The sequence below is a fragment of the Nerophis lumbriciformis genome, linkage group LG09 (genome assembly GCF_033978685.3).
Source record: "Nerophis lumbriciformis linkage group LG09, RoL_Nlum_v2.1, whole genome shotgun sequence".
Taxonomy (NCBI): Eukaryota; Metazoa; Chordata; class Actinopteri; order Syngnathiformes; family Syngnathidae; genus Nerophis; species Nerophis lumbriciformis.
Genome location: NC_084556.2, coordinates 8,052,651 through 8,064,981, shown reverse-complemented (window position 1 = coordinate 8,064,981; position 12,331 = coordinate 8,052,651). Strand labels below are relative to the sequence as shown.

The following is a 12,331-nucleotide window of genomic DNA, read 5'->3' as shown; positions in this document are numbered from 1 at the left end:
ATTGAAATACAAAAACTTAATATATAAGTGGACCCCGACTTAAACAAGTTGAAAAACGTATTCGGGTGTTACCATTTAGTGGTCAATTGTACGGAATATGTACTTCACTGTGCAATCTACTAATAAAAGTTTCAATCAATCAATCAAAGACAGTGGTTCTTAACCTTGTTGGAGGTACCGAATCCCAGCAGTTTCATATGCGCATTCACCGAACTCTGCTTTAGTGAAAAATAAAATGTTGGGGTTTTTTTTCAAATTCAAGACATAGCTATATGTTTTTGGTAACACTTTAGTATAGGGAACATATTGTAAGTATGCCAAAACCCCAAATATTTATAATCCCAAAAACCTGGAGGGTGTGCCTGGCCAAGCATGGTTTCGCCCTATCACAGTGAGAAAATATAATAAATAAATAAAAAATATAATATAATATATCAGTATATATTATATACTGTATATATAATATGTAAATATTACATACATGTTATATTTTATATTGCTACTATCGTAAATTTTTAGTCTACTTAATACCTGCCTTATTCTTTCCATTGATTGATTGATTGATTGAACATTTTTAATAGTAGATTGCACAGTACAGTACATATTCCGTACAATTGACCACTAAATGGTGACACCCGAATAAGGTTTTCAACTTCTTTAAGTCGGGGTCCACGTTAATCAATTCATGGTAAACCATCCTTACCCTTTCCATCCTTTGAAACTGAGCTACTGTGTGGAACAATTTCCCTTGTGGATCAATAAAGTTAGTCTAAGTCTAAGTCTAAAAACAACTGTTTTGATGCAAACGAGCAATTCTATTGTCAAAGCCAACGACAGTCGTTGAAGTGGAATTTCCCCTCGTGAGCATTGAGGTATCGTGTGGCAGAACGATCGCTGTGGATCGACTACTACCAGTCCAAAATAGTCGGAATCCCCCAAATTAGCATTCCATTCAGTTGTAAACAAATGGTGCCAGAAGGTGACCAGAATGTTTCGAACTCCTGTTATATGTTGGAGGCTAAATTGCAGAGTCTGTTAGGAATGGTTGAAAGGACAGTGTTGTATGTGTAGGATAGATGGTGTCGCAGACCACCTCCTCTGTTCAGGGATGTTTTTTCAACCTTGACATAGATGGCTTCCTTCACTCCTCTTTCGTACCAATCCATCCTCTCAAAGGACTCAACTGTCTGCCTGCACCTCAGGGAGAAACAGGGCTCCTTTGAGAACAAAAATGTACAGATTCTGGACAGGGAGCCCGGATGGTACGAAAGAGGAGTGAGGGAAGCCATCTATGTCATGGTTGAAAAACCATCCCTGAACAGAGGAGGTGGGCTTTCAACCATTCCTAAAAGGCTCTACAATTTAGTCTCCAACAAATAACAGGAGTTAGAAACATTTTGGTCCCAGAAGGTGGCCAGAATGCCATTTGTGCCATTTGTTTACAACTGAATGGAATGCTAACGTGGGGGATTCTGACTATTTTGGACTGGTAGTAGTCGATCCACAGCGATCATTCTGCCACACAATACTTTAATGCTAACAAGGGGAAATTCCACTGTACTGTGCAATCTACTGCCTGTTGGCTTTGACAGTAGGATTGCTTGTTTGCATCAAAACAGTTGTTTTTCTCACTATGATAGGGAGAAACCATCCTTGCCCAGGCACACCGTCCTGGTTTTTGGAGTATAAATATTTGGGGTTTTGGCACCAGTCGCTCAACTAGATCGGACCAATCTGAGTCTATGAGCATGAACTGACGAAGCCTACTTGGATGAGAGGCGAAACGTCTTCTTGGACAAACCAAACAGTCCAGTTGCGATCAATTGAATGCCCTGAGATTACAAAGACCTTAATAAATGAGAACATTCATAGACACGATAGTTTAGGAAACTGTTCAAACTCAAAGCGTTTACAAAGAACAAAGAAGAGGAATACTGATTAAAAAAAAAATCTTGTACCTGGTTGATGAATGACACATCACATGTTCAATGAACCATACAGTAAATCAACTATTCATGTGAACTTATAATTAATAATTGATCATTTATTTCATTCATTGTTGTGTAAAAGACTGAAAAAGCAAGTGAACCATTGTGTTAGAAATTGTTTCCAGACAGGTGTTAGGTTCTACCCATGTTCTTCGATTGAATTGTCAGAGGCCAGGACTTCCTTGAAAGATTTGACAAGAGTTTATTTTGCAAAGGTCACAGGCAAAGGCAGCATTGGTCTCAATCAGCTAGCAATGATCGCATGATCATTGCCCCCGATCAATAATTCTCTCTTCCTATAGTCAATGCAAAACAAAGTCTATCTGGGCCAGACAACTTCATGGTGGCACGAAGGTGGGGGCGAGTCCAAGGAATATTAGTCCAGGTGACTTTGGCACAACAAGGCCATCAGGTGGCGCCTTTTGGGAGCCATCCGTTAATAAGACGTACGTCAGAACTATAGGACATATAGTTTTAAGTTCACGGTACACAGTCAACATTGTAACAGTATTAGGAATAGCACAACATTTTCATGGTGTTTTCACAATAAGGCCTTTCTCAGAGTCAGGATGACATGATTTTATGTTCCAGAAAGAGCAATGGTTGAAGCTGATTGATTGAAATAGATTGCACAATACAGTACATATTCCGTACAATTGACCACTGAATGATAACACCCGAATAAGTTTTTCAACTTGTTTAAGTCGGGGTCCACGTTAATCAATTCATGGTAAAGTTGAAGAATGAAGAGTGTATTTAAATGTATATTTGCTACAATATTCTACACAGGAAAGGGGTACAATTGAATAAGCTCTTTTTCCTACTCCTTTTTTGGACAAGTTGGAATGTGAAACTGTAAACATTTGATGTAGACATGTTCAAAACACATCACGTTATTTTCTTTCATCATTCGTTTGTGTTGGGCTTTTTCCTCTTTTCTTTCAGGATGTCCAAAATAAATACCTACAGTAGAATTGTAGATACTGTTTATAACAGTGGTTGTCAAACTTTTTTCACCAAGTACCACCCTAATGACCAACATTAAAATACAGTAGCAAAGTAGGCCTAAGTATTCATTAAAACAAGGCAGAAGTTTTAAGTATATATTTTTGGCCACTAACATTACACGCAGTTTGAACGGTAATTATTTGGAGTACCACTAGACAAAGACCACATACCAGTTTGAGAATCTCTGGTTTATATTTACATGAAATAATTTTTAAATGTTTCGCTTGCCTGCCAATGAAAATGGCCAATTTTTGCAGGAAATCGTTCAAAGGATTTTATATATACAGGTAAAAGCCAGTAAATTAGAATATTTTGAAAAACTTGATTTATTTCAGTAATTGCATTCAAAAGGTGTAACTTGTACATTATATTTATTCATTGCACACAGACTGATGCATTCAAATGTTTATTTCATTTAATTTTGATGATTTGAAGTGGCAACAAATGAAAATCCAAAATTCTGTGTGTCACAAAATTAGAATATTACTTAAGGCTAATACAAAAAAGGGATTTTTAGAAATGTTGGCCAACTGAAAAGTATGAAAATGAAAAATATGAGCATGTACAATACTCAATACTTGGTTGGAGCTCCTTTTGCCTCAATTACTGCGTTAATGCGGCGTGGCATGGAGTCGATGAGTTTCTGGCACTGCTCAGGTGTTATGAGAGCCCAGGTTGCTCTGATAGTGGCCTTCAACTCTTCTGCGTTTTTGGGTCTGGCATTCTGCATCTTCCTTTTCACAATACCCCACAGATTTTCTATGGGGCTAAGGTCAGGGGAGTTGGCGGGCCAATTTAGAACAGAAATACCATGGTCCGTAAACCAGGCACGGGTAGATTTTGCGCTGTGTGCAGGCGCCAAGTCCTGTTGGAACTTGAAATCTCCATCTCCATAGAGCAGGTCAGCAGCAGGAAGCATGAAGTGCTCTAAAACTTGCTGGTAGACGGCTGCGTTGACCCTGGATCTCAGGAAACAGAGTGGACCGACACCAGCAGATGACATGGCACCCCAAACCATCACTGATGGTGGAAACTTTACACTAGACTTCAGGCAACGTGGATCCTGTGCCTCTCCTGTCTTCCTCCAGACTCTGGGACCTCGATTTCCAAAGGAAATGCAAAATTTGCATGGTTGGGTGATGGTGTGTGTGTGTGTGTATATATATATATATATATATATATTTTTTTTTTTTTAAATACCCTTTCTTGTAAAATGTACTCCTATTTAGTAATGTAACACATTTTGGTAATGAGTACAGAATGCAGCGCTGTACTCGCCCTGGTTGCTCAGAACAATATGGTTGGTTTTACCCTAGAACGGATTTCTATTTGTTAGTCATACAAACAAAAACAACGTTTGAAGATTGCACACATTTTTTATTTCTTTTCAGCCACAGTTCAATGTTACTTTATTGACAAGTGAGCAAGTTAAAAAACACATTTACATTTAAAAAAAGACGTGTCAAGAAGTTAAAAGAGAGAGAAAAAAAAAAAACTTTTTAAATCACGCACATATAATAGGACTAAATTCATACTTCAAAGACGTCCTCGTCCCGTTGGTCTGGGTCCAAACTTGGAGTGGGTTCTAGGACCGGTATTTGCTGACCCAGTGGTACTTGTCCACACGGGGGCCACTGAACGTGAAAGTGGACCGGTAGGGGTTGACGCCCTTCTGGCCAGAGAGCTGCTGTGCGGGACCTCCAAGAGGAGGAGGAGGGGCGGGAGGCTGGAAAACATCCCCGATGAATGCCTTCCTCTTTGGGTACATGAGCCACGTCTTGGGGGCGCCGAGAGAAAACTCGCTGAACTGAATAACAAAAAAAGATGGATTCAAAAATAATCCATGTTAGACAAAAGTCCCTGGATTGGGGTCCTACCCTGTAGACGCTATTGGGGTTGTTGACGGTGGGGATGGTCTTGGGTTCAGGGTTGGCCGGGGGGCACAGGGCAGACAGGACGCTGCTGCCACTGCTGCTGCCGTCATCATCCTCGCCATCTTCCTCCTCTTCCGAAGAACTGCCCGAGGCCACACCGAGGCTGGCGCGCTCCACGGCATCGTGGACGCGGCGGGAAAACTCGCCACCCGGTCGCCGCCCGCATCCGCCCACCGCTGAGATGGAGAATGGGGCACTGTGTTCGCCATACCTGCAAGGAGGGGGAAGCGTTGCATTCGCTAACCAGTAAACCGCCATTAACGTCAACAACAAAAAGTGTATGGCTGGAAATAACATTCTGCACGTGACCATTTCCCTTTGCATTCTAATGTTGAAAAATATTTTCGAAATGTAAATCACGACTTGCACCCTAAGAGTTGTTTGCCCGTAGTTGTTACATTGACTTGTTGCTATTCTATGCAAGTTATGTTGACGTGAACGTGTTGAAAATTGTTGGCAACTGTCAAAAAAAGTAAACTGAGAAAAATCCACTTTGCTAATGCTAGACAACGCCAACAAATAAAAACGGTTCTCGTTTATTGGCTAGAAATTTTAAAATGGAAGGCAACAGCGCCTTCCTGCCACACTAGCTGGATTAAAAATGTTTTGTATTAACTGGTGAAGATCAGATTGACATTGAATGGTTCTGCAAAGTTTCAAGAACTGTGGGTGTCTTTCTGAGATATGTAGGTGAAACTAATCTCCAAAGTAACCCTGATTGAATCACAGTTGAAATGTGGGTGGTTGATGAGCCTTCTGTGCTTGGCCATTCAGGAATGCAGCAATCTGTGATTTGTCACTTTATTATTATTATTATTATATATATTTTTTGTACCAGTTAAGGAAAAAAAAACCCGCATTCAATGTATGTTAAAAAAAAGGCTTCCCGTTAAAAAAAAGAAGTTAAGTATACGGCTGCACAACTGATGAAAAAAAAAAAAAAATGAAAAAAAAAAAGACTGAAATTAAAATCTAAATTTTGCAAGATGAAAAATTGTCCAATGCACCAGAAATTAAATCGAATAGTCGTACTACCAGTCAGGAGTTTGCAATGTACTACCGTATTTTTCGGACTATAAGTCGCAGTTTTGTTTCCATAGTTTGGCTGGGGCTGCGACTTATGTGAAAATAAATAACACATTACCGTAAAAATATCAAATAATATTATTTAGCTCATTCACGTAAGAGACTAGACGTATACGATTTCATGGGATTTAGCGATTAGGAGTGACAGATTGGTAAACGTATAGTACAGTGGTTCTTAACCTTGGAGGTACCGAAACCCACCAGTTTCATATGCGCATTCACCGAACCCTTCTTAAATGAAAAGTATGTTTTTATTTTTCAAATTCAAGACAAAGTTATATGTTTTTGGTAACACTATAGTATGGGGATCATATTCTAAGTAACAAAGACGTAATTTAGAGTTTTTTGGACACTAGGGGAACATATTCTAAGTAACCAAGACTTAATTTAGAGTTATTTGTTTAGGGTTAGAATTAGAGGGTTAGGGCCAGGGTTAGAGGGTTAGGGTTATAATAAGGCCATGCCAAATAAGGCATTAATAAGTACTTAATAATGACTAGTTAAGAGCCAATATGTTACTAATTTGCTTGTTAGTAAGCAACTAATTAATGGTGAATATGTTCCCCATACTAAAGTGTTACCATGTTTTATTACTGGTGCACAAAATGAACCGTGCATGAACATCACCTTGTTCAAAGAACAAAACCAACAGAGTGCATAAACTCACAACAAATTACACACCTGCAAATCAATGTGACTTCTGCTGTTGCCGTATCCGTAATACGCCGATAGGGAGAAGTTTTTATTTACACGATGAGTCGGGTGTGTCTTGACCCCTGCCGAAACCCTGAGCCCGACTCACCGAACCCCTAGGGTTCCATCGAACCCAGGTTAAGAACCACTGGTATAGCATGTTCTATATGTTATAGTTATTTGAATGACTCTTACCATAATATGTTACGTTAACATACCAGGCACGTTCTCAGTTGGTTATTTATGCGTCATAAAACGTACATTTATTCAGCCTGTTCACTATTCTTTATTTATTTTAAAATTGCCTTTCAAATGTCTATTCTTGGTGTTGGGTTTTATACTCCGAAAAATATGGTACTTGGTTTACAATATCAGAACAAAATTGCCACCATTGAAAATGTGTTGGAATTGTGTCACTAAGAAAAATGCAAAACAAGTTTGTTCTCAGATTTGTTTGGTTTTCCAAAAAAAAAAAAAAAAAAAAAGAACTTAAAAAAAAACGCGAACAAAGTAAAGATTAACTATTATTGTCGACGTTACGTTATTTTTCTGGGTAATGACAAATCTGAAAGGGCATGTAGTAGGAATTTAAAAAAAATAAAATAAAAAGTAAAACTACAGACTGGGAGATGAGTACATTTTTAAATTGTTTACCTTTGGAGTACAAAATGAGTAATGTCTATAGTTAAGGTAGGTAGGGTGTCTGTCACTGAGATCTTTGAAAACGTGTTTTTACAAGAATGTTGCTTATTTCATGCACTAAAAAACCCCCAAAAAAACATTCACTGACCTGCACGAAACCTCGCCAGGGTCGACCCACAAGGTCAGTTCCTCAGGGAGGCCCAGGTCCTCGTAGCGAACCACGCTTCTGTCGCACGCCTTCTGCAACACGAGGTCTTGCAGCTGCACGCGGTTCATACGTAGACACCTGGAAAAACACTATTATTGTAACCATCTTCATTTAAAAAGGCATTTTTTTTGGAATGCAAGTGTATTAATGCATCCAAAACTAAAATATATTATAAAGATAAATTCCAGTTTCAAACTAAAAGAAAATGGTCGACATGTCCAACAAAATGCCTTTAACATGTGAATCAGTGAATTTTGCCTTTCTGTCAAGCCATTTCAAACAAGACGCAACAATGTGAAATTTAAACAACCCTTTTGAGATTGTTTTACCTCAATTTTATAACAATTTGTCAGTCTTGTTTAACAAAGACAACAAACTTAGCTGAATAACTAACGTGAACAAACATTAGTTTAGCTACCATATTAAAAAGGGGTTTCTGCAAAAGTACATTTTGTTTAATAGATCATTTAAAACCGGAGACTCTCCTACCTCGAATTTAATCAAATATTTTAATTTATTTTTTATTTTTTTAAAGGCTAACTTTAGCCAGCTAGCTTGTTTTAAAGAAAAATGCTAAAGTTAGCTAGCTAACTGACACACTTAGTTAAAATAGAGCACTTTAGTTTAATCACCATCTTAGATTAAGAAAAAAAAAACAGTTCAAGAAATGTAGACATTTTTCAACAAGGAAACCTAATTTAAAATTGATACATTTCAACCCAATTATACACCAATTTTTGATGGAGTTGTCCAATTTACGACACTAGAAAAGCGCGTAAAGGTAACATCAGAGTCTTATTCAAACCTGTAAGCCTGCCCTTTGGTTGGTGCGTTCGGGTGCCAGTGGTTTTTGTAGCTCTCCAACAAAGCAGACGTGAGCGCGGCGGCGAAGCGATCCCGGCTGTCCTTATCCAGACATCCGTACCGTTTAACCAGACGGGCCACGAAGAACACGGCGGCGGCGATTTCTTCCTTCATGTTGGTCAAGTCAGTGAACTTTCACTGCTAAAACATATGCAGAAGTATTTAAAAAGAGAAACCAAAAAATACGTAGGGTGCTCCTACTGATGAAAAAAAAAAAACCGAGTAAAACCAACAAACAGGAATTTAAGGAAACATATTTACTGCTGGATCTTGATAAAAGAAGTCAGCGGTTTTTTTTTTGTTCTAAACTATTCATAAATAAATTATCTTTATAAACTAAACATAAAAAATAAAACAGTGCTAATGCGTCACACGCTACAAGGAGGGATCACTTTAAAGATGTCAGCAGCAAACACACCTGAGGCTACTTGACTTAATTATGGTAGGAGTGGGCGGAGCTAACGTATGACTAACCAATCAAACGGATTTATTTGGACACTAATCGTACAAAAAGTGTTTATTTATTATAAATCAAAATTCTATTATATATATATATATATATTTTTAAATCAAGATTTTCTATCGTTAAAAAAAAGGGGGGGGGGGGTTATTTCAATGGACAGCGTTGCAACGAGCACCCCATGCAGACTGTTTAGCAGAATGCATGACTTCCAATTATAACTTTAATACTGTAGTAATTGCCTCACAGAAGAGCCAAAAGTGCATACCGTTTTGAACAAAACAAGCAAAAAAAAAATGGATTTCATAACTTCTTCAACAATTGTTTTCATTTATTGTATCTGGAATTCAAATCAACACAAGTCATATATATTTTTTTCCTGTAATATTTGTTATAATTTTAACACAATATTATAATGCTTATAATATAACCGTAAACACTGCAATGCTTACAAATGTTACTTATCCAGAAAAGTATAGCATTGATCTTGAGTAAGAATGAAAATAAAGGTAACTCCTCATTTACATTTTTCTTAAAATGATTAAATACTTATGAAAAATGTTTATACAGCATACATTTATTTAAATTAAATAATTATGTATTTGTATTTATTTTATGTAGTTGTACTATACATCTATCTTTTTCCACTAATCTGAAGTCGGGTTGCGGGAACAGCAGCCTAAGCAGAGATATTATTACATATTTAAAAATATTCTATACAGTCCAGTGTATAATTTCCATGTTTTACAGATATTTACTTATACCATAAATACCATCATAAAACATAAATGTAGCATTTCTGAAATAATCGTTTTATACAGTAAGTATACCATTTTATATATATTAAATATTTACCTTTTAAAAATAAACAATAATAAAAACACTTATGTAGTACAGTATTTTAAAACCAATGTACCTTTTCATATATTTTTAGGAATTGACTTAATAATCAACACAACATTCAAAAACATAGAAAACACACTGGATACATTGTACTGTATTTTTAATTTTCATTTTGAGTGTACAACCATTTAATTCAAGCCATTCTGTAGTTGAAGACCTCCACCAGAAAACACATCCATTTAACAAGCAGAGAAGTAAAAGCGAAACAAAGTAAGCAAAAAAAAAAAAAACATGCACACATTCCCCACTAACTATTTGCAGTCCATTTGACCTTTTAAATGAATAATTCATGAAGATGACCTATATTGTATTTGCACTTATTTTGTTTGACTTGACCAAGGCAAAAGGTGTAATTGTAATATCGAATGATGAGGGTTTTTTCTTTATTTCTATGTAACTTTACCGTCCAATGGCAGATGCTGGCGAGAAGGAAAGCTTTTAGGAGTTAAATATTTATTTTATTCCACTGAAGTTCATCTAATTTCTTGCTGGCTGCCGAAGCTTTGAAGGTAAGACTTAAAAGTGTAACTAAATAAATAGAAAACACACACTCCGAAAGAACCGTCCATTTTTTGTGTTTACTCAACAAAGATGCCCAAAAATAAATAGAATATTTAAACAAGAAAACATCAAAATAAATATAACTATGTGTATCATATAATTCTAAAATAACCTTGAACAAAAAGTGTGCAGAGTTGAGGAACATTGAGACGACAAGGAAAGTTGCAAATACACAAAAACACACACAAACACATCAAGTATTGGCTCATCTGCACTTTAAGGTGCTGTCAGGATACCTTAAAAACAATTTCTTTCTATCAATATAAAAGTAAAGACATCTATTTTAACAGCACTGATTTTTGAAATCCGACAAAAAAACCCAAATCTGTCGCCGTCCAACAAAAATCAATGAAAGAAACTCAAAATTTGAGCCCCAATGTCTTTTCTTTATGCTTGATCTTAAAAAAAACAACCAAAACTCGAAATACTGTGGGAGCCCATTCTTCTATTTCTTTTTATGTCATTACGCCAGGTGTCCACAGGTATAACATTAAAAGCACATATGTAGGGAATTGGTGGGAGATTACAGGTGTTTATCGCCCACATAAACATCTTTTGTTTTCCAGCATCAGTTGTTTATTTCTCCTACCACTACACTTGTGTTTTATTTTTTAACATGTTGTGTTATTAATTGGGAAGCTCACCCAACTTCACATTATTATTAAGAGCGCGTCAAAAACGTCTACCTCACTACAGGAACTAACACACGCTTTCCATTGGACAGCAACTAAAACGTAACACCTTGTCGTCTGGTGCAATGAAAGGTGGAAAAGTTGCACCAAAAGGCACCGACGTGCAGTCATCCTGTAACGGCCGGATGAGAAGCTAGCAACGTTATTTTGGACTGACTGGCAGCTTTCGCATTTTTTTGCCTTCTCCTATAAACTGCTAACACTGGAATTCAATTTGGTCTAATGAAGAGATGCAAAGTCAGTAATAGCAAATACAAAGCCAATCTTTATCTCATGCTATTGAGGATGGAAACTCAATCATATTCAGGCTTATGGCCAATTTAAGTGTCCACTTTTAAGCAAAACTGCAGCTTTAGAATAAAAAAACACATATGTAATGCTTTGCATAGCACATAAAAACTAAACTGTGAACAAGTTGAGGGTTTTTTTGGCCTGACAGTCCTCCTTTCTATTGATGCGACACCAAATGACAATACATTCAGCAAATTGTGTGTCAATCTCTCCGAGCGTCTTTGTGCGTTGTTACTGACATCCCAGTATTCGCTTCTTTTTTATCTTAAAGGCTTTGGCTCAGATTTCTTCCTCCGCCCCTACAGACACAAACTGGGTCAAACACAATAGTACCTCGGTTTCCCCTACGCACCACTTTTTGTATCATTTAGTGTTTGACGAAAATGTTCACTAAAAGTTTGTCTCAGTTATCGCACGGTCAAACATTGCGCGTAACAAATATGACCAAATAGAGTTTTGATTTAAATTGAGTACGACTGCAAAATACACCACATGGGGCTTATTTATTTAAAGCTGCAAGTGCCGGCAGTTGGATAAAGAAGATGAGAAACACTTATAATTTCAAGAAAGCACTTGTAGCAAAGTATGAAGGTGGCATCCACATGGCTATGCCCTTCAATTAAGGTAAAAGTGACATTAAATGTTTATTTATATGTATTTGGCGTTGTTTTCGGCTTACGGAACTTTCATTTGTGTCAATATTTGTGGATGTCAAAGACAGTTTATTTATTTTATCATACATTTGGTCTTCGTTAAAACATTTTTTGAACGATGAATCGAGATGTATCGAGATACTTAATGCTAATTAAATTTTTCCTCATTATTGTTTTTTTACTATTATTACTTTTGATTTAATCCAAAACAAATATATTTATTTTGAAATATTACTTGTCAAATTATCAAATTTTTTAATATTTATAAATATTTTTTTCCTAAATACAGGAGTTCAAGAATAGAGCCTTGTGGGATTCCCTTTTTGCTATTTTATTTATATATATATA

The 12,331-nt window shown here is 36.7% G+C and overlaps 1 protein-coding gene across 1 annotated transcript; it reads right to left on the bottom strand.

Moving 5' to 3' along the window:
• Positions 1–4,352: 4,352 nt before the first annotated feature.
• Positions 4,353–8,828, bottom strand: LOC133607163 (maternal B9.10 protein-like). Its single transcript, XM_061961629.2, has 5 exons — positions 8,685–8,828; positions 8,365–8,564; positions 7,500–7,637; positions 4,874–5,141; positions 4,353–4,803 (listed from the first exon to the last, which is right to left on the bottom strand). The coding sequence occupies exons 2-5, from the start codon at positions 8,535–8,537 to the stop codon at positions 4,582–4,584; spliced, it is 801 nt and encodes a 266-aa protein (XP_061817613.2). The 5' UTR covers positions 8,538–8,564; positions 8,685–8,828; the 3' UTR covers positions 4,353–4,581.
• Positions 8,829–12,331: the final 3,503 nt, after the last annotated feature.

Coding starts and splice junctions, on each gene's coding strand:
- LOC133607163 (XM_061961629.2), bottom strand. CDS start 8,537: ATGAAGGAAGAAATCGCCGCCGCCGTGTTCTTCGTGGCCCGTCTGGTT. Junction 7,638..8,364: donor ACCAAAGGGCAGGCTTACAG/GTTTGAATAAGA, acceptor GTGTTTTTCCAG/GTGTCTACGTATGAACCGCG. Junction 5,142..7,499: donor CCTGGCGAGGTTTCGTGCAG/GTCAGTGAATGT, acceptor CCCTCCTTGCAG/GTATGGCGAACACAGTGCCC.